The sequence below is a fragment of the Meles meles genome, chromosome 16 (genome assembly GCF_922984935.1).
Source record: "Meles meles chromosome 16, mMelMel3.1 paternal haplotype, whole genome shotgun sequence".
Lineage (NCBI taxonomy): Eukaryota > Metazoa > Chordata > Mammalia > Carnivora > Mustelidae > Meles > Meles meles.
In genome coordinates this window covers 57481286-57504441 of record NC_060081.1, presented here as the reverse complement: position 1 = coordinate 57504441, position 23156 = coordinate 57481286, and the positions used below count along the sequence as shown (strand labels likewise).

At 55.1% G+C, this 23156-nt stretch overlaps 1 protein-coding gene across 1 annotated transcript in view; it reads right to left on the bottom strand.

Annotated features, from left to right (window-relative positions):
- EFCAB8 (EF-hand calcium binding domain 8) overlaps window positions 1-23156 on the bottom strand; it is a 58451-nt gene that overhangs the window by 17798 nt on the left and 17497 nt on the right. The window contains exons 6-20 of the mRNA XM_045981255.1: window positions 21337-21472; window positions 18289-18394; window positions 18000-18084; window positions 17354-17478; window positions 14896-14969; window positions 12355-12485; window positions 8288-8355; window positions 7801-7952; window positions 6230-6367; window positions 5658-5771; window positions 5077-5304; window positions 4286-4356; window positions 3339-3543; window positions 2253-2465; window positions 1065-1193 (exon numbers count right to left, since the gene is read on the bottom strand). Coding sequence (XP_045837211.1) covers window positions 1065-1193; window positions 2253-2465; window positions 3339-3543; window positions 4286-4356; window positions 5077-5304; window positions 5658-5771; window positions 6230-6367; window positions 7801-7952; window positions 8288-8355; window positions 12355-12485; window positions 14896-14969; window positions 17354-17478; window positions 18000-18084; window positions 18289-18394; window positions 21337-21472 — 1975 coding nt within the window. The remainder of the gene's footprint in view (window positions 1-1064; window positions 1194-2252; window positions 2466-3338; window positions 3544-4285; window positions 4357-5076; window positions 5305-5657; window positions 5772-6229; window positions 6368-7800; window positions 7953-8287; window positions 8356-12354; window positions 12486-14895; window positions 14970-17353; window positions 17479-17999; window positions 18085-18288; window positions 18395-21336; window positions 21473-23156) is intronic.

Below are 23156 nucleotides of genomic sequence, written 5' to 3'. Positions count from 1 at the left end.
ACCCATGCCATATAGTTAAATTTTTAAAAAGTGAATGGTAGGACATAGCTATGATTTGACACCACTTTCTAAAAATAAGAAAGATAAAGGCTAACCCAGTCCGCCAATTCACTAGCAGTGCTTGTGGCTTCTACTACTGGGTGGGTGGAGGGAGTAAGACACAAGGGGCCTTTATATTTTGCTTCACACACACTTCTCTTTTTCCTTTTATTAACCAGCTAGCATGAGGACTTTTAAAAGTTTTTTAAAGGCTTTTTTCTTTAAAGTAATCTCTACACGCAACATGGGACTCAAACTAACACCTCAAGATCAAGAGTTACATGCTCTACCTACTGATCCAGACAGGAGCCCCTAAGCCATTTTTTTAAAAGAGAGGAAAGCACATTCAGAACCTGGAGGAGAGACTGTCCAGCCGCTCGCAGCTCTCCACGACTCCCCCACCCCTGGGCAGGACCCAGCTCCACAGGGTGCTTCCTCCCGATTCCTAAATCCTTGGTGCCCTGGAGCTGGGGAAGGGGCCAGTCCCGCCACACCCTCACACAACTGCAGTGTGGATTTTCACTGGGCTCCTGGTAGGAGCTTAGGGAACCCAGTCTCTGAATTACCGTATCTTTGCAGATTGAAGCTAGAAGGGGCCTGAGAGGCACTTCATCTAGTGGTGACAAGACAGTGAAGGGCATCCAGGGTCAGAAAGGGGAGAGGTGCAAGAGGAAGGGAGAGTAACAGAGATGACCCCATCCCTACTCCCCTGTTGTACAAAATACCCTACCAGAGCACAGAGGGGCATTTTAACAGTGGCTTCTAGCAATGCTGCTTCTCCTATCTCCCAGTCCAGCCCATCAACCAGAAGGGGCCCCCCAACAATGCCCCATGCACACCCAAGCTTCCGTCCTCAGAGTAGCCCTGAAGCCAGAATCCTGAGTGGTAACTTCGCCTGCACCGTGCCTCTCCAGGTCCTGGGGAGAGCCAGGCTGGCCCCCTAGGCTCGTGGGTCATGCCCTTTCCAGCCCATCCCCACTGTTCACACCAGCTCACAGCCCAGACCCTGCCCAAGCGTGGCCCACCTTCTCCACCGATGCGTTGGATTGCAGCAGTATCTTCTTCTGGAATTCCCCTCTTTGAGCATCTCTGAAGATTGACTGTTTGCCGTGGGGTATTCTTAACACCTTGGGGCTTCCAGAGTGGACAGGTTTCTGGAAAGAACAATGGGCCCCCCAGTTCATCATGGGAGGGTCACCCTACCCAGTGGGGAAACAGAGACCAGAGGCAGATGCCGAAAGTGTGACCTGCCCTGTCCCCCTCTGTCAATCCATAGCCCTGTGAAAGGGACGGCCAGGTGTTGGAGGGATCCTGCAGTAAAGGCATTCCAGCGCAGGGGAGTCTCTATTTTAAACCAGCAGCTTCTGCTCTCAGGACAGAGACTTGAGTTTGCCTTTGGGGAAACCCCCCCTCCACTTTGTCCTGGAAGAGACCCCAGGCCAAAGGTGAGGACTAGGGGATGTAAAGCCATTGCTCCAGAAGATGAGAACGCAGTGATGCCGCCGGCTACCCCAGAGGTGGTGTGAGCGTCCTGTAATAAGGCGCAGTGTGCGCATCTTACACCTGAACCGTCCAAGCAGCCATGGGGGACCCGGTCTGCGTTGCCTGTGCCCAACAAGTGTCATGTGTTTGCACAAGGTGGGGTTTCTCTTTCGAGCCTCAATTCCCAGGAACAGGAACAGGCTACAATTGCTGAAGCCATCTGCTGGGCTCCCCCGACCCCACACAAGATATTGTCTTCACTGTGGAAAGTAGGAGGCCAAGCCCCCCACGCTATCTCCCTCCTCCCCTCAATATGAGACCATCAGTCAAGGCTGGAAGGGTTAATCCTGGGGCAAAGATGAGGGCTCAGGGGAGCAGGGAACTAGCCTGATCTCCAGGAAGGTGAGGAGATGAGCCCCAGTGGCTCATCTCTGCCAGGTTACCCTCACTGGAAGACTGAGAAAGTAGCCCGGGGAACTAGCCTGGGCGTCTAGGTTCTCTGGGTTGTTTTCCCTCCGGGTCCGCCCCCCAAGTTTGTAGACTATGGGAAGGGAGCCTGCCCAGACTGGAGGAAGCAGAGTTGGGGGTGGGGGTGTTGGAATCAGGTGAATCTAACCAGGGAAGGGAGCTGATGGACGTAAAGGGGCTCTGGAAAAAGGGGTCTCATATGAGAACACAAATGCACGACAGGCCCCTGAGGGCAGCCACCAGGGCTCAGCTCCCGCTCCCACCTGCGGGGGCATGGGCCTCTCCGGCTGCTTGTCTCTGGGGCGCTTCATCACTGGGGGGGCCGACATAAGGTTCCGCCGCAGGCTGGTACTGGTTGCGGTGCTGGCTCTGGGGCCTGGGGGCCATGCTGGCGGCTTGTATGCCCACTGCTGGTGCTCCGTGCAGGAGTTGCTCGACCGGAGGCCCTCGGCCAGGAAGTTGTCCACCTCTTGCACCTGTGCCAGGGCGACACCCACTCCGCTGACACTGCAGTGCCCCAGAGGGACATGCAGGGCCTCCTCGGCCTGAGGCCAATACCCAAGGGCCCTCCAGGTGCCCCAGGCCTTATTCCATAGAAACTGAGTACCCTTAGAAACATCAAACCAGAGTTCATAACCCTGTCCCGGGGCCAACCAGGAATGCCCTGAGTCCCTGCAGGCTGGGTGCTGCTTCCGTGAGGGACACAGTCTCCCTATCAGGAAAATGGACAGTGTTTTCTAAATATTTGTGAGGTTGGTTTTAATCTTAAGGGAAGTTCCAGAGTATAAAACAGATAAAAGCTGCTCTAGGAGAAGCGTTGCAATAGCCTCTGAGCTTCTCTCCCCAACATGTTTAGGAAATGACTGGGTGAGGTGATCCCGAAGGCCCTTTCCAGCTTCCATCTGCAAAGACAGTGTGAATTCAGAGACAGGGTGGGTCTCCGCGGTCCGTCCCATGAGCCCAGTGAGCCTGGACTGAGAACACATAATGGTGAGGAATGAGATGGGAGATGCCTTCCAGGGGAGAGTCATCCACTAGACAGAACAGGACCAGAGCCACAGGCTCTTCAGGCAGACCACCTGGGTCTGGACCGATCACTTCTGGGCTGTGCAACCTCAGGCAAGATGCTTAACCTCCCTGTGCCTCAGTTTCCTTGTCTGTCAAATGGGAAAAATTCCAGAAACTAGCACCCACTACCTAGCTCCCATCCTCCTCCAAAAGAAGTCGTCATGTCCCCTGTCCTTCCCAGGGGTGCTTCCTACCCCACCCCCAGGCCCGGCCCTCCAGCTGATTCTAACCCACTGCCAAGAGAGAGGTGGGGAGAAGGGGGGTGCTCCTGTCAACAATACCTTCTTGGGCGGCAGAGGGAAGGGGCTCAGAGAGGCATTAAAATTGAGGATGGGCTTGAACAGGTTGACGTTCCAGAAGAGGATGTCCCCGTTGTAGGAAGAGGTCCCCAGGAACTGGTTCTGGTACTTGGCCATGCTCAGAACGTCCTCCTTGTGGAAGTTCTGCCAGCGGTAGCACGTGAGCGCCGGCTTGGTCTTGTGGGACCTGCGCACAGGGCCGGAGGCGGGAGGGCGGACAGCTCGGCCTTACTGCTCCACGTGGGTGGGAAACACCGGGGTCTTGAGAGTCCGGGAGGCAACTCGGAAGAGGGCACTCAGGTTGAAGCTTTGCCCCACCGACCTCATTTACCAAGCACCTACTCCGTACCTACTACCAAGGCCCTGTCCTCGGGGCTTTATAGAAATGCAGCTGACAAACCACTCCCTTCGGACATCTGAGTGAGGATTAAAGAAGGGAAGCCATGGCCCTAGAAAGGCCCTCTGGAAAGGAAGAGGCCTTGCACATTCTGTTCCCTCTGCCCGGAATGTTCCTCCTACCCCAAGCCTTTGTGTCTTCACTGAGTAGATCCCACTCCACCCACAACATCCTCACGTGAGCCTTTCCTGACTGCCCCTGAGACTAAATCAGAGTTCCATCCCCTCTCCACAGAAACCTGTACTTTTTTTCCTCACAGCACTCAACAGACTTTATCATTACACATGAAGTTCTTTGATTAGCATCTGCCTCTCGCTAGGAAGACGGAGACACCGTCTCTGATGGGTCATTATACCCATCGCGAGCTTGTAGCACAAATGGATGGATAAGCAGAGGAAGCACTGGACATGACCCACCACGAATTTCTGGCAGGTCTTCCAACCACAAGTGGAGCTAGGAATGGGGGAACCCAGCTGAAGTAGAGAGAACAGTCAGTGGCCCTTGGCTGCTCACACACACCCTTGCTACTCACATGAAACACGTGATTCTCTTACTCCACCCAGTCACGTAGAACGCTCTGTTCATGTGGACAATCCCACTAATCTGTGGAAGAGGAAAGTAAACAGAGCACTAAGGCGCCTCGGAGAGAGTAGCCCTGGGCCAAGCAAGGAGACAAAGCTCTCCATGACGATAAGCGTCCCCTAGAGGCAGTATGAACGTATATTTCTCAGAATGCTCTTACATCACATTAGCCCCTGTGATAGACTTGGAGCAGGTAGAGAGGGTAGGGGGATCCACGTCCACTCAACAGAGGGATACTTGGGAGGGTCACATAACGGAGTGATAGGCTCTGGACCAGATCCCTGGCTACTCAGCCAAGGGCTACCGCTGAGCTGGTTCTAGGACTTTCCTAAGAGTGAGTTATGGGCTCAGGTCTCCAAGTGGGACTGCCTTTGCTCCGTGCCACACCCACACACTGTCTCTAGAATGCCGGCAGATATTTCCGGAGCAGGAGTGAGCCTGGGGCTCACCAGCCCTCTTGCTAGAAGTGCTGTGTGGAGCTCTCGGACCGAGACTCGGGTAAGGCGCGCTCACAAACCCAACGAGAGTAGCTGGCACTCGCAGAGTGTTCAGTATGGACAGGCAGACTTACCCAGCTTCACTTGGCAGGCCAGGACCCACAGGCTCAGGGAGGCATGAAGGCGGGCCATCGATGGGCACAGTCTTAAAGGGGGGCTTAAACCCAGGGCACCCCAGGGTCGGGAGTGCTGTGCTCCATGGCTCCCGTAGCACCCCTGGCCCTGATTGACAGAGCGGACTGACCTCCAGGTGGTCCGGGTTGGGGAAGACCAGCAGGCATTCACCGGTGGTGTAGTTCCACATCTTTATGGTTCCATCGCGCAAACCCGTGAGCAGGCAGCGCTCGGACTCATCCAGGCACATAGTGGTCATCTCCATCTGCTGGTCATCCGTCACGGAGAACTGCATGGTCCGCCGGCCTGTCGCCACCTCCCACACACTCACCAGGCTGCTCAGGCAGCCACTCACCACCTGTGGGGGAGCACAGAGCTGGGGCTCCTGGATAGGACAGTGCCCCTACTCCTGGGGGTGGCCCCACCTGTCAAGGCTTCGGGCTGGCGCAGTCCCGCAGCTCCTCAAGAGGCCTGGCAAAGATGGGTATCCAGGGCCTTCCTCTGCTCAGAGGAGTGAGGTGATCCTTCCACCAAGCAGTGGGCCTCCCATCCCCACCTCAGGCCACCGGCCCCCTGCAGGGCTGCTTCCCATCCATGGGCCACATGCCACCCGCCGCTGTGCTGACTGCTCCTTGGGGAGGGTCTGGGTCCTGCCTGAGGTTCCCTGGCACTCCTGCCAGCCCAAGCAATGCCTGGCTCCAGCCCACTCACCTGCTTAAAAATCTTGCTGTAGAGGACAGCGCACAGGGGTGAGCTGTAGGTCGTGCTCTTCTCCCCTGCTTTCCCAGGCCCCTCGATCTCCAAGTACCCTTTGAGGATCCCAATCTGTAGGTGAGGAGGGGGCAGGCAGCTGGGCCATCAGAAGGGCTCTGCCTCAGTGACTGGCCCCAGCGAGAACCTTCCAATAAATCACAGCACCAAACGTCCTGACTGCACACAGACCTGAGCCCAGCGAGGTCCCTTGGCTCCTCAGTCTGCTGGCTGATATCTCTCTCACATCTTCTCCTTGGGAGTCCAACGTCCCTCATAACTCCTGGGAAGCTTAAAGCCTCCATCTGCTGTCCCCTCTTCCAGGGAGCCTTCCCTGACCACCCCGGGCTAAGGATCTTTTCTCTATGCTCCAGGAGCAGCTGGCATGCATCTCCATGCCAACACTGAGCATTTTCTACTGACACTCTCTGTTCTCTTTCTACCTCCTCAGTTTGCTGAGAGATGGGGCTGGACTAAGGAGTGCATTCCCAGCACCTACCCAGCAGCAGGAGCTCACTCCCTCCTGCACTCACCGAATAGGTGCTACAGATGAGACTGTCTTCATTCTTGTGGAAGTAGATGCTGGTGATGGGACAGTTCCCCAGGGCGAAAAGCTTCCCGCTGAAGGACTGGAGGCATATGTATTCCAGCATGTCCCACACGCGGATGTTCTGGAGGGGGAGAGAGACACTGCGGGGGGGCCATTGGGGAGCCAGTGGGTACCTGGGGCCTTGGGGCGTGAGGAGGGCCCGCAGCTCATGGCGCAAGCACTTCCCACACCACCTACTGCACAGACGCCAATGGTACGACCGAGATGCCATCTTATGCTCAGATGAGGAAACTGAGGCTCACCCCGCCCCCCACAACCCAGAGCCTTCCCCAGGGTCTCCACCCTGCTGGAGCGGCTGCCCCTCAGTGGTGAGGATGAGGACCGAGCAAGACAGCACGAGCCCCTGCAGATCCCCAGAAACTCCCCCACCAGCCTCCCTCAGCTAAAGCCAGGCACCACACACAGTGGCTACCCACACGGTCACCAAAAAAGCCCACCTGTCCCCACAGCAGCCTCCTCAAGTTCATCCCAAGGTGAGGCCCACAGAAGTCCCTTCGGATGCCCACTGCTTGGAGCCACCAGCAGTAAGCAGGAAAGAGCATGACTCCAATCCATACCTTGTCACTGCCCATCGCTGCCATGAGGATTTGTGCCAGCCTGCCCCGGTCCCCCGCCCCTCCAGCCTCAGATCCTTCAGCAGAGGCCATGACACCCAAGCCTCGGGGCCACTGGGAGAATTCCAGATAATAGCCAGTGTGGGCTGCATTGGGGAGATTGACCTGGGTGACCCAAGGGTCCTGCCAACTCTCAATTTACTGATTCCCAGAAGACAAATATGTGTGCCCTGAAGGACACCTGGAGCCATTGGCTGCTTCCCCACATCAACCAAACCGCCACTGCCCAGCAGCCCCACAGGTGGGGCAGGACCCTGAACGCGATCCATGAAAAGATGCAAAGTGACAGGCCTGGAACCAGGGAGTCCCAGGTGCTGGAGAAGCTCCAGTCAGGCCCTGAGAGCCAGGGCAGCTGAGAAGAGGTCCCTAGGAGAGCTGAGGAGCAAGTTTGGGTCCTGGGGGAAAGGGGAAGGCAGGGCAGTGGCTCACAGGTGTTGTACGCCCACTACATGCCAGCCGCCCCATGGCTGTTTTACGGCCCGCCCTGCTCTAACCCTCTCAACAACCCATCCTGTGGATGAGGGGACTGAGGCTCAGAAAAGGGAAGGGCCTTGCCCAGGACCGCAGAGTAAGAAGCCAGGCTGGGCTGCATGGGAACCCAGCTCTGATGGACGGCTCAGAGTAGGGTGTGGGCCTCTACCAGGGGCTGACAGAGACCTCTGGCCCCTCATGGTGACTCCACCTGGGACAGCCCTGTCTGTGCCCTAGACCAAGTGTGGAACCACAGGCAGGGAGGCCACACTGTCTCCCTGGGCCTCAGGCTGCCGCCAACTGCTGGCGCCCCACCTGGCCAAGCTAGATGGTTTTCCCAGGGCCAGTGTCTCTGTGGGGGGACAGGCACCGGTGAGAGCGGAAGAGCTGTGCTCCCCAAGGCCAGCACCTTGTCCTTGGAGACGCTGAGGAGGATGTTGCTGTTCTTGCTGTTCACAAGGATGTGTGTCACGGAAGTCTGATGTCCCCTCATCATCCACACAGGCTTTTTTAAGAAGAAGGGGTTCCACAGGCGGATGAGGGGATCATAGCCACCGGTCACTGGGGTCAGAAGAATGGGTGTCAGCCAAGGAGGGCCTACGAGGGGACTGTCTCCTGAGACCAGGCCTTGACCCCCCCCCCACCCAGCAGGCGCAGCAGATGGGGGGCTGCGGTTCTCATCTGCCCTTTTGCCGCCCTTTCCCCCCCACCTCCTCCATCATGCCAAGCAGAGCGTGTCACCACCCAGGTGCCCACGGGCAGAGACCAGAGTGCCAGGAGAGGAGCCCGGACGGATGCCGGACCCTGCAGTCCTCCCCCTCAGCTTTGATAATCCCCATGTCCCCAGCGGCCTTCACCAGGCCTGGTGCTTCTGGGGGGACATGAAGATGACTTACCCATTAAGTTCTTCTCTGGGCAGTAATCAAAGCAAAGAATACCTTTTCTCAAGCTCAGCACCGAAAACCTACAACAGCAAAGGGGGAAGGCGGCAGGGTGGGAGCGATGGCCACAGGCGGCCAGGGAGAAGCCATCACTCTCCACCCAAGGAGAGGGGCAGCCCCAGCAACCCTGTCTGGGGCTCACCCTGCAGCCAAGTCGGGGCCAAGCCCCACAGGCAGGGCAGCTGTCGTGGGTCTCAGCCCCAAACCAGCAGCTCATGGAGGAGGCACCCCCCCACCAAAGCAGGAACAACTCCTTACAGCCTGGATCCAGTTAACTTAACCGGACCCTTGCTTCAACCATACTGAGACAGGCGTCCCCCGACTCGTGACACAAATATTTAAAAAGAAGGGGATTCCAAGGGCCAGGGGAAGGGGAGCTCCCAGGTGCTGTGCCCCTGCCTGATCTGTGCTGCTTCCTGGGCTGGGGGCTACCTTGTGTATCACCGAGACGCCCTACATAACCCTAGAGAGTATCATCAGCCCAGTGCCACAGGGAGGACATAGAAAGCAGAAACTAAGGAGTTGGCTCGAAGCCACAAGGCTGGCAGGATGGGGGCATCAGGATTCAGACCCAGGTGGGTGTGGCAAGAAGAGGCAGGAGGCTCAGTGATCAGTGCTCCAGGAAAGGAACAGGTGCAGCCAGGTGGATGGGGCCCAGGTCAGCCAGGGTGACCCAGGCAGGGGTCTCAGGAAGGTCAGGCCCGAGAGTATGGGAACCTCCGTGCCTTGGCCTGTGCTGTTCTCTCTTTATCCATACATCTTGCCTTGCCAGCTCCTTCTACTCAAACTCCCCTTTCCCAACTCTACTCAGAGGCCCCCAATGCCAGGTACCCCAGCCCTCTAATGCAGCATGTCCTCCACCCACTATATCTATACTCTCCCTTCCACTATCAGAAGGATTCCTCGAAAAACTGAAACTTCAAGAAGAGCATATCAAATACATGTATTTCATTTATTGTCAAACCAGATATATCTCCCTCTGTGCATATATGTACAGAGAAATCTTCTGAAGGATAGTCACCAAAATGTCACTAGAAATTATTTCAGGCTGATTCACTCATGCAACAAAGATTTACTGGCATCTATACCTTCCAGGATTAGCAGGGGCATACCTAAGAGGCCCCCCCTGCCTTCATGGCGTTTTCCTTCCAGAGGGAAACAGCAGGAGCAAGTAAATGAACAGAGGGACAAAGAAGAGGGACATTTGCACTGTGACAGGTCCCGCAGGGAAATAAACAGGTGGCTTTGACAGGGTAGCTGAAGGAGACCCGTCTACAGAAGGCTGCTGTGCAGAGAAGGGACCAGAAGTTCAGAGGGGACACAGGGAAGAAGGCCATGGCAGCAGTTCAGATGGCTTCGACTCAGTGGTGGGAGCAGAAGTGAGAGAAGAGGGGGAAGGCAGGGGAGACACTGTGGGTCAGTCCACACACCCAGCACAGGCTCCTTCCAACTCCACCCAGGGTCCTCCGCCCAGATGCACTGCTGGCGGCAAGCCCCTGAAGAATCCAGCTTGGGCTGGCTGCCAGGGACCCAAGCTCTCAGGCCCACAGTGCCTCCAAGGCTGGGGCTGACTCTGGAGGCAGAGTTTGGGGGTGACAATGCCAGACCCCACCTGTGGAGGCCATGCCCTAAGAGGTCCTTGCAGGGAACTGAAGACCAGCAAGAGGCAACGGTGCCACCTGCTAGCGAGCCGGTAGACTGCATGAAGACAGCCCGAAGGGCCTGGGCACTCTCGTGTGTGTGAATACAGTCTCCAACCAAAGTCCATCTCAAATCCTTCCACCTCATCCCCACTGGCCGATTTCAGGCCTAAATTATTACAATGGTGTCATCCCTGGAGTCCCCATCTCCACAGCTGCCCACACCACTTGCCACAGAGCAGCCAGAATAATGCTCCCACACATCAGACCACACCGTTCCTGTGCTCAAAACCTGAACTCTTGTTTATATCTCTTATCAGATAACTGTAAAAAGATATGTTAGAGACAATCTGAGGGAGATTAACTTGGACTAGGTACTAGTGATATGAAAGTGTTATAGTATCTTCTGTGTGTTTAAAATTTTCAGTGACAAAAATGTTTTAAAAAATAAAAACGGGGGCTCCTGGGTGGCTCAGTGGGTTAAAGCCTCTGTCTTTGGCTCAGGTCATGGTCTCAGGTTCCGGGGATCTAGCCCTGCGTCTGGCTCTCTGCTCAGCAGGGAGCCTGCTTCCTCCTCTCTCTACCTGCTTCTCTGCCTACTTGTGATCTCTCTCTCTGTGTCAAATAAATAAATAAAATATTTTTTTAAATAAATAAAAACAAAGAAGAAACAAGGGCATACCAGGAAGAAAGGAATGATACAAAGGCCCTAGGGCAGAAACATGCCTGAACCACAAGGGAGCCACAAGGGGGTGGAGTAGGAAGGCAGCAGGGACAGACCACAGAAACACTCATGGCCAGGATGAGGTGACCCTGTAATGGCCACCTGCCACTGAGACCCAATAAGCAAATAAAAGAAGCTGAATAAAACACATATCACAGACACGAGGTAATACTACCACCAAAGCAGAGAGATGAGCCTCTGTTACAACTTGGCTCCAAGCAAAATCCCACCATAGCACCTCACTCAAAGCCCAGAAGTCACAACCGAAGCTCCCCCACAATATCTGGCCTTCTCCGGGGCCCCTCCTCCACCCAGCAGCTGGTTCCAGGGCTGGGGTGGGGATGTGCACAGGGGGCTCTGGCTGACAAGACACTGGAGGTACAGTGAGGCCTGAGGCATGTCCCCTGCTCAAACGTCTCAGGTTTCCAATCCGTAAAATGAGGAGCTGGACCAAATTAGCCCTACCATCCCGGAATCAAATTTCTCTCTGGAAAACAACCAGGACAAGAAGGGACGGGCAGAGATGGGGCCTAAGTGGCCCTCAGCCTTCCCGCTGTGCCTCACCCAGCTGCTCCCCCAACATAGGCCTTCAGTCTCCTGCTGCTCCCCCAAGAAGATGTGAGAGCGGTGCAGCTCATGGTTCAACCTGCCCAGGAACAAAATGTCACAGACCTGAAGGGTCTGCGGGATAAAGACCTATGGCAGGAGGAAAACAGCAGAGGCAAGAGGGAAAAAAATCCCTCAGGAGCAAACACCTACTGTGAAATGCACAGTGAAACACATGAGGGGCACCTGGGGGGTTCAGCTGGTTGAGCGTCAGACTCTTGATTTTGGCTCAGGTCATGATCTCAGGGTCGTGAGATCAAGCACCATGTCCGGCGTGGAGGCTGCTTAAGAGTCTCCCACTCCCTCTGCCCCTCCCTACCCTCTCTCTCTAAAAAATTAAATAAATACAAATTAAAAAATAATTTTTAAAAAGGTACAGAGAAAGCAACAGAAGTGAGACATTTGAGAACGGAGTGAGACAGTGGGGATGGGGCGAGGGAAGGATTGAGGCTTTATTTATAATGTTTTACTTTTTTACAGGGTCAACCTATGTATGTAGACTGACTCGTGTGAGTAATCACTGATCAGGAAGGAAGTGGGGGGGGAGCGAGAAATCTAAAATCCACTCTGAGCTAGTGGAACCTGGAATAAAGGAAAGAGATTAGAACCATCTCCAAAGACTTAAGTGCTGCCAGTAATCGACCACACGGTACGAAGAGCAGTCAGCCCTGGGATGAGGGAGAGAAGCCCCACGGCCACCGCCTTCTACAGACGAGGACCCTGAGTGAGGGGCACAGAAGCAAAGCAGCTCACATTCATTCCTCCATTCAGAAATAACTTTTCTGACTACTTGCGCTATGTGCCATCTCTGTGCCGAGTTTTACATATAAATTGATGGATAAAAGAAGCTTTTTGTATGATTAAAACCACACTCCATAAAAGTTCTTACAACCCAGTGAGATCCACCGGATGCCCCTGTCCTGGGGGCAGGCCCACTCTCAGCAGGGAGGGTCACGGGCAGTTGAGGTGAAGCCAGACCTTCCCACACACTGTCACATCCTCCCCCATCTGGCCACCCCACTCCCACTCAAGTAAGGAGAGGTGCTCCTTACTTGGGGTTCTCTTGGGCTTTGGATGGCAACACAGTCAGCACCAGAGAGGACTTCTCAATGGCCGAGCAGGAGGCCACCATGTTTAGCTGGGGGATGAACTTGACCTGTTGGCACCAGTTGGGATGGAGAGCCTGGAAGAGAATGACAGCAGGAGGGGCTGGCAGGGCCAGAAGATCAGCACCTCTAATGCTCTCTAATGATGGCAGCTCTGACATGGCAACAGGGCTCCCCCGGTCCCCTCCATCCTCCCCGTCCAAGCCCAGTCCTGGGCCATCCCCTGTCAGTGAGACAGGTGAAAAGCTCCCACGTCTGCTACCATGGGAACTCTTGATTATAAGCTAGAGGACTGGCGAGGTCAGGTCCATGTGACAGCACAGTCTGTCAGCCCATCCCACACAGAAGCAAGCATGGATTGGAGGCGGCCCGCCCCCGCAGTCCCTCTTCTCCACAGGGAGCCCTGCCCCACCACAGCCCTGCACGTTTCAGGACACGACTAGGAGTGTGTGCAAATGTTATCTGAGCAACAAGCAGCTGAGACCCAGGAGTCCCGGGGGTGGCCTGACTGCACAGGCCCCGAATTCTCGAGCTCCGGCTCCACGGTTTGGCCCCGTGCTTGGCCTCCCAATCCGGGGATTCTCCTCTTCAGGACAAGGAGGAGAGGGTTGTTGGGCCCTGAGCGAGGTTCTGCAGGCACTGCCTCGCCGAGTGTGTCTCACAGTGAAGGTACAGGATGGAACACAGGACACTCAGCAACTGGGGTGGAAAACCAAGCCCAAGATGAGATCCCACAGAAGATGGAGAAGAAGGTATTCGTGAGTGACTCTCCCCGAGAGGATCCCAGGGAGACCCTAAGTGCCATTCTTAGGAGCTGCCAATCCCATGAGAGTGACAGGACGAGAAAGCAATGAGTGGACAACACAAAGTTGAGAGGTGGTACGCTATGACAGTGTGATTGGAAGTAAGAAATGTATATTTGGTCTTCCTGCCTATTTCTGGCACAAAGCTCCTAAAACCCCTGGAATTTCCTAAGTGATGAGACTAAAGTGTCTTAATATTTGTAACAAACCCCTTTCAACCACACCTGAGTTTACATTAATGGGATGATTTGGAAAGCCCCTAAGGATGGGGACTCATGGCCAGGGGAACCAACCATGAGATTGGAGGACTGGAACTTTCAGTCCCACCACCCTCTCCCCCACACCGGGTCCCTGGGGAAAGGACAGGAGTACAGGTTGAATTGATTGCCAATGGCCAATGATGTAATCAATCATATCTATGTAAGGAAACCCCATAAAAACCCAAAAGGACAGGGTTCAGAGAGCCTCTGGGCTGGTGAGCATGTGAAGGTGGGGGGTGAGCCTTGCCCAGAGAGGGCAGGGAAGCTCTGTTCCCCCCTTCCCCATACCTTTCCCTACACATCTCTTCCCTCTGGCTGTTCCTGAGTTGTATCCTTCTATAATAAACCAGTTATCTAGTAAGTATAATGTTTCTGAGTTCTGCAAGCCACTCAAGCAAATAAATCGAACCCAAAGACAGGGTCATAGGAAGCTCAGATTTATAATTGACGGGTCAGAAGAACAGGGGACAACCTGCACTTGTGACTGGCCTCTGAGGGCTGGGGGGCAGTCTTGTGGGACTGAGCCTCTGTGGTCGATTACTGACAGCACTTAGTCTTTGGAGATGGTTCTAAATCTCTTTCCTTTTTTCCAGGTTCCACTAGCCCAGAGTGGATTTTAGCCTAGGATCTGATGCTATCTCCAGATAGATAGTGTCAGAACTGAGTTAACAGTAGGTCACCCAGCTGAGGTCCAAGAATTGAATGGCGGTGTGGGAAAAAAACATTGTCACTGGTGTCGGAATCCTAGAAGTGTTGCGGTGTGAAGGGATACAGGCAGGGGCAGGCATGGGGCTGGTCCAGGTTGGCTGATGAGGGCCCTGAAGGAAGCAGAGAAAGGGGTATATAGGAACCTAGGGAAGAGGACAGAGTGTGACAAGACCCTGAAGTGGGAAAAGGCTTGGGGTGTTCAGAGAACAGCAAGGTTGCCCGTGTTTCTGTGGCAGAGTAAATGAGAAGAAAAGAAGGGACAGGCAAGATGGGGAACAGGCCAGGGGCCAGCTCGCCTCATGCCCTGATGGGCACAGTAAGCCCTTGAGATTTTGTCCAAACACGATGAGAAACTACGTAGGTATTTTGAACAAAGGAATGACATGGCTGTTTTAGCTCCGAATTCCTCTAGCTGCCGAATGGCGTAAAGCAGTGCATGGAGTAAGGAAGTGCAGAAAATCTAGAAGCCACTGCAGCCACCCAGGAAACAGAGAGATGCTGTCTGCCAGGGCCAGGCTTGAGCAACAGAGGGGAGAGGGACAAGCCCCGCCGATAAGCCACAGGATCCAATAGCTATCTCCACCTGCTCCCAGTGACCAAGCCCCAAGGCCTAAGACTGAACCCAGGCGGAAAATCTACTTTCTGTATTGATTTTTGAGTGGTGTGTGTGTACAGATAATCACCATGGTAATGGGTCAAGGAAAGATACAACATACCTTCAGTTGGTAACTCGTATACAAGGGGGACTTTTCATTTAGGAGCTTCCGTGCAGAAACTTTGGTCCATTGATCTGATAGGAGAGAAAAACCGAGATCCACGTCACCAGCCTCCTGCCTCCACCAGATCAGCAAAACCCCAGAGGACACCTTGAGTTGTTTTGCAATTCTGTATGTCTCCAAAGGCTTTTCCATCCAAATGCTCATTCAAGCTTTCCCGTGTTCTGGTGGGTTCGGTCACCAAAAGTCAGCACCCAGAACACAGACCCAGGCAGGTAAACACGGCTGCCCAGAACCAGCCCCACATCTCGGGCTCTTCCCTCTCCACACTGCTATCTACACAAGGTGATTCTCATTCAGGGAGCTCCAGCTCTGCTGGAGTGGAGAACCATTTGGGACGACAGGCCCTACTCTTTCTCGAAAGGATCATTTGGAATTTATCATCATGCTTCAAACGACATGCTCCACCTTGTCCAGCAAACACAAGTTCCAAGGAGAAGCATCCAGCAAGTGTGCCAGAGCGACCGCCCTAAGCACAGACTGGCCCTTGAGGCGTTTAAAGTCTCCCAGCCTCTGAAACCTCCCATGGCCAACGGCCAGGCCGGGAGCCTCCAGGGAATGGCCCCTGGCACAAGCAGGAAGGTCTGACACAGAGAGATGGAGCCGGCGGTGACAGGGGCAAGCCTGGGTCTACCTGCAGAGCAGGGTTTAAGGAGGTGGGTCCCAGGACTGGGACAATCTGGGCTCAAGTCTGAGAGAAATTCCCAGGTAAAATGGAGAAAAGGGAGGGGGACCTAGGGTCTTACGCCACGCATTTTACTCCTGCAAAGTCCCCAGCCCCATCTGGCAAGGGAGTTCCCAGGAGTGGAGTGATGCTGAAGGTGGGGGGTCCCTGCGAGGGCGTGGGAGGGAGGAAGCTTAGCCACGGCTGCACTGCAAGCATGTCTGCCCGTCTGCCTCGCCCATGAGGCTGGGAGGGCCCCCCCACCCCGAGGTCAGGGGAGGAAGTCACCGGGCCCTTACTGTGGCCTCACACTTCCTGCTCTCCTTCCACCTTACAGAAAAGCCATGAACTGAGTCTGCTCATCCTGTTTAATAACAGAGGGCTTAAGCAACTGGCTCCAGATCACACAGAGCTGGGCTGTCCAACTCCTCCCAAGTCAACACACCGGGGGGCCCACCTTCGTGTGCGACCAAGTCTTCAGGCAGCATGGGGTATGGAGGGACTTCTTCCCACACTCCAGCTTCATCTGTACCTGCTCTGGTCTCCCAACACGCAGCTCAAAGACCACCGCAACCTGCCACGCAGTCCCCAGGGCAGCACTGCCTGCCCTCACTTAAGTGGGGCAGGGCGGGGCAGGCAAGGGGTGTGGGGGGCTGACGATGAGGTAGGAGTGGGGCTGGCCCAGCCCCCTGCTGTATCCCAGGAAGGGTCCATTTCCCATCTGGCCAGTGGGGGGTGTGCTGCTCTGTGGAGCTGGGCAGGAGGTGTCACCAGGGCCTGGGAGCCCTTGGAGAGCATCCTGCTCTGAAACTCTGCCTGGAAGCCCAAGGGGCTGCTCTGGTGTCCTAGATGGAAGGGGAGTAGGTGTCCCCGTGGGCTGGGGCCCCTGATGGTCCAGGGCCTCCTCTAGATGGATGTGAAGCAAGCTGGAGGCCTGACACCGTGTACCAAAGGCTTTACCCCGGACAGAGTCCCGCTCAGCCGAGTCCCTGACAACCCCATGCCCAGAGCGGGGATCTAGTGCCCTTGGCAGCCCCGAACAGCACCCTGCAGTGGTCATTTTGGGATACAGCCCAGCCAGAAGTTAAGGTTCAGACGCTGGGGCAGACTGCCTGCTTCAGGCCACTTACCCTGTGGCCTGTGCAAGTGTTTCACCCTGAAAACACCCCTCCTCCTCCCTTAACAGACTAACAGCAGCGGCTCCCTGCTGGCAGTGGGCAGGGGGACCATAAGCAGGCACGCACCCAGAGCAGGCAGCTCACAGCCACGCGGAGCCCGCAGGCCTTCTGCACCCCCCCCCCCACATCCCCCCAAACAAAGGCTGCTCCCAGCCAAGGAGAGCAGAACCCTCCTCCCTACCACAGAGAAAGGTCACGCTGTCACCCCAAGACCCAGAGGGGGTGAGTGGCCTCTCCAGCGTCACACTGTTGGCACAGGCTCAATCTCACTGGGATGAGCAGGGTCCTGCAGCCACTCCCCTTACCCTGTGCAACCTCCCGCCTTCTCAGAGATTGCCCGTCTCCTCCCTCAGCCCCCTCTGGCTCCTGCTGTCCCCTCATCACCCCTGTCCCACAGGCCACCTTGAGCTGAGCACATGGCCACACTGCTGTCTGAGCTTCAGAGAAGCCAGGGGCTCCTGAGCTGGGAGGCAGGAGACAGAAGAGCTCCTCAGGGCAGGGTAGGGCCATCTCCCTCCCAACCTCCCGCCGTCCAATTCCCCAGCATCTTAGCTACCCCATTTGGAGGTCCTGGGGAGGATTCGGGGATTGAACAACCCATGGGTCACATTGTGAGAGGTGAAGACGATGATGTTGCCTTTGGTGTCCCCGTAGCAGAACACACCTCTGTGATAGTCAGACCTGAGGAGAGGTAGAGACAGAAGAGGCTGGTTTGGGCCCACCAGCTGCAAGCCTCCACCCTCCCAGTGACCTTCCTCCACTTGGGAGCAAAAGCAGTTCCCACACCACTTTCTGGCCTTGCCCTCAACAGCTGACATGCACGGGTCCAGCAGCCCAGACCCAGATCATGAACCAGGTCCAAAAGGAGTCATTATTTTCTTTTAGAACCCAAACAAATGAGTCCCTGGTCCTCCAGATGCTCATCATCAACCCACCCCTACCAATGGACGGTGACATTCCCAGAGTCCTCGGCCTTGGCAGGACACACCTCTGCTAGGATTCGATGGCTGACTTGTTCAGGGAATGGGAGGAAGAGGGCTGATGACTGAGTGACCCCTCAGGAGGGGCAGCTTGGTGAAAAGGACACAGGCACACAGAGTGGGAATCCTTCCAGGCTGCTTTGAGAGAGGCTTTCTGAGAGTCCCAACCCTCCTGAGTGATGTGGTCACCAAGACAGTGTACCAGCCTCCCCTGAGACTCACCAGTAGTCCATGGCCAGGACACAGCTGTCCAGATCAATGAAGGTGAAGGCCCGGGCACAGCCATGGTTGCTAATATCAAAGAACTCTGGGGAAGAGACAGAAGAGGAGGCATGCGTGGAACCCAAGCCCCAGTCCCCAGCCTTGGGGGTCTCTAGTGACAACATGCAGCATTGGCTTACCAGCTGCAGCACCCCATACCCACAGTCAGCTCGGTGACAGGCTCTCCAAGTACAAATGCATGCCCCCTCCAATGGCTGAGAGCAGGACTGGGGAGCCATCAGGGACTCACCTATCTTCTGATCAGTAGATGCAACCGCGATCAGGTTCAAGTTGTAGAGACACACCATGTCGATGACCCACATCTCCAGGTTATAGAGCTGCTGGATCTGGTTAAGCTGGCCAGAGGAAGAGCAGAGGAGATCCGAGCTGGGGAGGCTTGCCCAGCAGGGCACACTAGAAACACGGGATCCTGTGAACCCTCTCCTGCCACCCCAGGCCCCAGAGCCAGCCGTAAACCTGCTATGGAGCCCAGTGCTCCCACCAACTACTGATGGGAACTTGAACAAATTTCCTGATTTTGAGTCTCAGTTTCCACATCTATAAAATGGGCTTAAAGAACACCCATCCTCATCACCCCTTTTTAGAGCCATTTGACACACTCATCAAAGTTTTAAGTTGTTTTTTTTTTTAAGATTTTATTTTTTTATTTGAGAGAGAGCCCTAGCAGGAGAGGGGTTGCAGAGGGAGAAGCAGACTCCCCACTGGGTGTGGAGCCTGCCTGACATGGGGGCCCTGAGATCATGACTTGAGCTAAAGTCAGACACTGAACTGACTGAGCCACCAAGGTGCCCCACAGGTCAAAGTTTTAAATGTGCATAGTTTGTAATCCCGGGACCTGTTTCTAAGCCACAGCCATGGATGTGTTCCCATGTGCTCATGGAGAAGTGTGTACGAGGGCAGGCCCTGTGACAGCAATAGGCCATGACTGCTTGCAAAGGACAGCGGATACAAATCCACAGCACAGGGCACCCTCCCCGAAACTACAAGTGAGGGATCCCACCTGGGATCGATTATGAAATGGAAAAGCAAGGAGGAAAGCAGCACCATCATGTGAAACCATGTGTATATTTAAAAAGAAAGGGGTGGGGGACGTGCATACGGTCTAACCATAGAAGACCACCCCAAAACTGGTCATAGCAGTTGCCTCCCATGAGAGAATCTGGGTCTGGGAGAGGGATACAGACTTTGCATGGACTGTCCCTCTGCCTCTCTGACTCTTTCCCTCAAGCCGGTTTTACTGAGATATAATGGATATAGAACATTATATTAGTTTTTGCTTGTTTTGTCTGAATCTTGTTTACCATCTGCGGGTGTCACCTGGTTCAAGGGGTTTATGAACAAGAAATCATCCTGCCACGTCGTGAGGTGCCTTTCCGCGCTCCGCTGCCAGCATCGCGTGACAGCCCTGCAGAAGGAACCTGAGTGGGCATCCCAGGTGGGGGACACCCCACACAAAGGCATGTCAGCAGGGAAAAGAGGCGGCCAGCCCGATGGGCCCAGGGGCAGAGAGGATGGGAGAGGAGTTCGGGGTGACCAGCTAAAGAGCTTGTATTTTACTCCCTGAATGAGGCCATAGACTGGGAACTGAAGAAAGCAGGAGGAACGCCATGTGAGACAGAAGGGAGGGGGGGCTTCAGGCCACTTCTCTGGGTACGTATGCTAAAGAGCCAGCAAAGGCAGGGGCAGGGAGGGGACCGTTGCATCAGAACTCAGACATACTGAGAACACACGGGCCAGTGCTGGTGGCTGGGCAGTGAGGACAATGGGCCAGGACCCCGGGCCACCCACACACAGCAGAGGGGATGGGAATGCCCATGACCTCCATGTTCCTCCCTGAAGCCCCGGGCCCTAGGGAGCTTCAGTGACGTGTCCAAGGCTGCACAGCTGGGAAGTGAAGCCCAGCTCCCCTCCTTGCAAACTGCAGGGTTTTCCATCCACATGACCATGGCATGCAGTGGGTGTTCATGGAAGGCGCATGCCGGATCACCTGTGCCAACAACCCGTGCTCTTCTTGCCGGAGCAGCCCCTCAAGGAGGAATGCTGGGCCTTCTGGGAAGCCTCCCTCTGCCCCTCTCAATCCTCCCAGACATGGCCTCTGAGGGGTGCTGTGGTGACCAAGTAGCAGCCATAACCAACAGTATGTAGCTCAGGCTATAATGTGCCCCCACACACACCAAAACAAACACAATGAGAAAAAGAGAGCGGAGGGTGCCAGAAACCCTAGCCTCGGGAACTCAGGTGCTAGTCCACCTTGGTTCTGGGTTACCAAATACACCCTGGAGAGTCACCAGACCTCCACAGACCTGAGCTGTCTCCCTAGGCAATTGAGAAGGGACCAGACAGAACCCTCCAGCCCCACAGGACACCCCCTGATGCATCTGTGAAACACTGCTGTTTCACAGGCTTATGAAAGCCTTCCTGCTGCTGACAGCCTTCTCGGTAAGCCTTCCTTCCCTGGGGAGCTGCACCTTCCTCATTTCCTGGACGATCCAGGCCTGGCCTGGTGACACGAAGTGCACAGCCCGTTTTCCTGAGTGTTGTCTCACTTACTGCACTTGGCCAGGAAATGACAGCACAGACAATGATGATGTCAGCTTTTATTTGTCTGACACTCACTGTGAGCCTTGCCCGACTCTGAGTACCATCGGGTATTATGTCATTAAATCCTCCCAGCAGCCAGAGGGGGTTACGATGACCCCATTTGACAGACGAGGAAACTGAGGCACAGAGAGCTATATACTAACTGTCTAAGGTCACAGAGCTAGAAGGTGGCAGTGTCGGGTTCTAAGGAGGGCTCCAGAGTCCAGACTCCCAACCACTGTGATTTCCTGCCTGGTCCAGGTAAAGGATTCGAATCAGCAGCACCTGGTGATGGAGTGGTTGTGACAGGGATAGGAGAGGGGGCTGATCTCTAACACAGAAACCTTAGTGGGTGATGACACCACTTCCCCGAGATGGGGCCCAGGAGAAGTAAGCCTGGTGACCAGGGAGGGCTAGAGCGACATTCTGTTCGGACAAATTGGGTATAAGTTTTCCGTTGGATATCCAAGTGGAATGGACACCCAGATGTCATCCTGCTTACAGAAGACAAATGTGAGGGTCCCAGTCCCACAGTGAAGCCAGAACCTGGCCCTCGGAGCAGTGACTGCAGTCACTTATACCATGAACCCCACGGCTGAGAGCACTTTGAGTCCGCCGGGTTACCTTCCCTATCGGGGTGCAAAGGCAAGGGCTCTCCGACCACCTCCTGTGTGTTCCACGGGTGGGCCCTCCTCACCCTAAAGGAGTTAAGCAGCGAGAAGCCCTCAGACCAGATCTGCAAGATCCCGTCCTTGGTGACAGTCAGAAGATGCCCTGTCTTCTTGAACCGCTGAGTTAAAAATTGCACCTTCACAATCTCACATCCATGGTTCCTGTGGAAGGTGACAAGGAGAGAGAAGGACTCAAACAAAAACAGAATGAAGAGGAGGAAGGAGAAAGCAAACAAGGAGAGCTCCCCTCACAGGTGCGCACGCCCAACCCGTGACTCTGCCAGGCGGGCGTTTGCCATTATCAGCGGTGGCGGGAAGGCAAGGAGACCCGAGGAGGCTGCTGATAGGAGATAGGGTTGCACGAGCGGCGGGCTTCTCCTGTCACACAGCCAGTCAGCTTCCTCGTGATGCGACAGGGTCAGGGGAGGCAAAGAATGGAGGTCCTCTGCAAACCTTCTTTTGTGAGAAAATGGTCTACAGGAGGCGAGTGGAGGGGAGCTTGCCACTGAAACTTTCATCGTAACAGGTTCTGGCAACTTGGGGTAGAGAAGGGAGTATAGCCCAAGCACGAGATAAAAGTGGACAAGGGACAATGTATCTCACAGAACCCCGTATACCTGACTCCTCCTCTCCAAGGCCAGGCCCCGAACCCAGCAAAGGGCTCCCATGGCAGGCCTGGCCTCGCAGGACGCCACCACGCAGCCCTCCAGCAGGCTACAGGGATGTCGTCTTTCCTGCCCCAGGCTGGCTAAGCTGGCAGGCTGGCTACTGACAGGAGCATCATTTTGACCCCCGGACACAGCACAGCACACACTCACCCACCTGGTGTTCCCACACCTCCAGACCCCAGCGGGCAGATAATGTTACCTCACTCAAAGGGACCTAGGGAATAAGATTTTGCCTGGAGTTTTGTCCTGACTCTGTGCAGAGCTCAAACTAGAACCTAGGCACCTCGATCCCTACTCTAGCCAGAGCCCTTTCCAAATGTCCCTGTGGACGCCCTGTGACCTGTGGCTGAAGGCTAACCCACGCTGCTGTGAAATTCCACCACCAAAACAGTCCCAAGCAGAAGAGAGAGTGAAGGTGTGTCTGGACACAGCTCCTCTCCCACCCACCACCACTACCACCCCCGCCCCTCACCCCTGCGGCCCGCAGCCCTGCCTGGTCTGCCCTCAAGCATCACTCCCAGGGCCACCTGTCATGTCAGGGCCATGGGACCCTGAGGAGTTGACATGACAGGTGAGAGCCAGGGAAGTGAGAGGAGCCCTCTGGAGGTGTTACCCCACGAACAGCACCTCTACCTGCCAGACCACAGGGGCACCCCGGAGGGGGAGTTCAGTGATCTTGGCCCAAGTTCAGGAAAGGGGGGCCAACTTATAAGACAACCCTTTCATGAAGGTAATTAAATAGTACATGACTACTTTCTCTGCCAAGCTGGAAATGCTCTCTGGACTTAAAGGCTGAGCAAACAAATAGGGGGAAATAGGGACAGGCTTCTTGACATTTTTGGTTCTGGGCCTTGAAACACTCTTGGGAATCTAAATGTCCCAAGGAAATAAAGACCGGAGAAGGCTTGGCCGCATCAAGCAAAATTTTCAGGTCATAATGTATGGTTATAAAATCCTTCATCATTCATATTTACTGGCTATACCTCAATTGAATCTTGACCAAAATTCTTTTAGACCAGCCCTTTCCTGGTTTTCATTACACCATCTCTCTGAATCTCCAGGTGCTCCAAGGCAAAGACCACTTCTGGTTCACGGTCTTCCCCATAGCCTGCTCTGGGGGTGGTCCCGATGACAGACCCAGCCACAGTCGCTCCAAACCACGCTGCAAATGCCAGTCA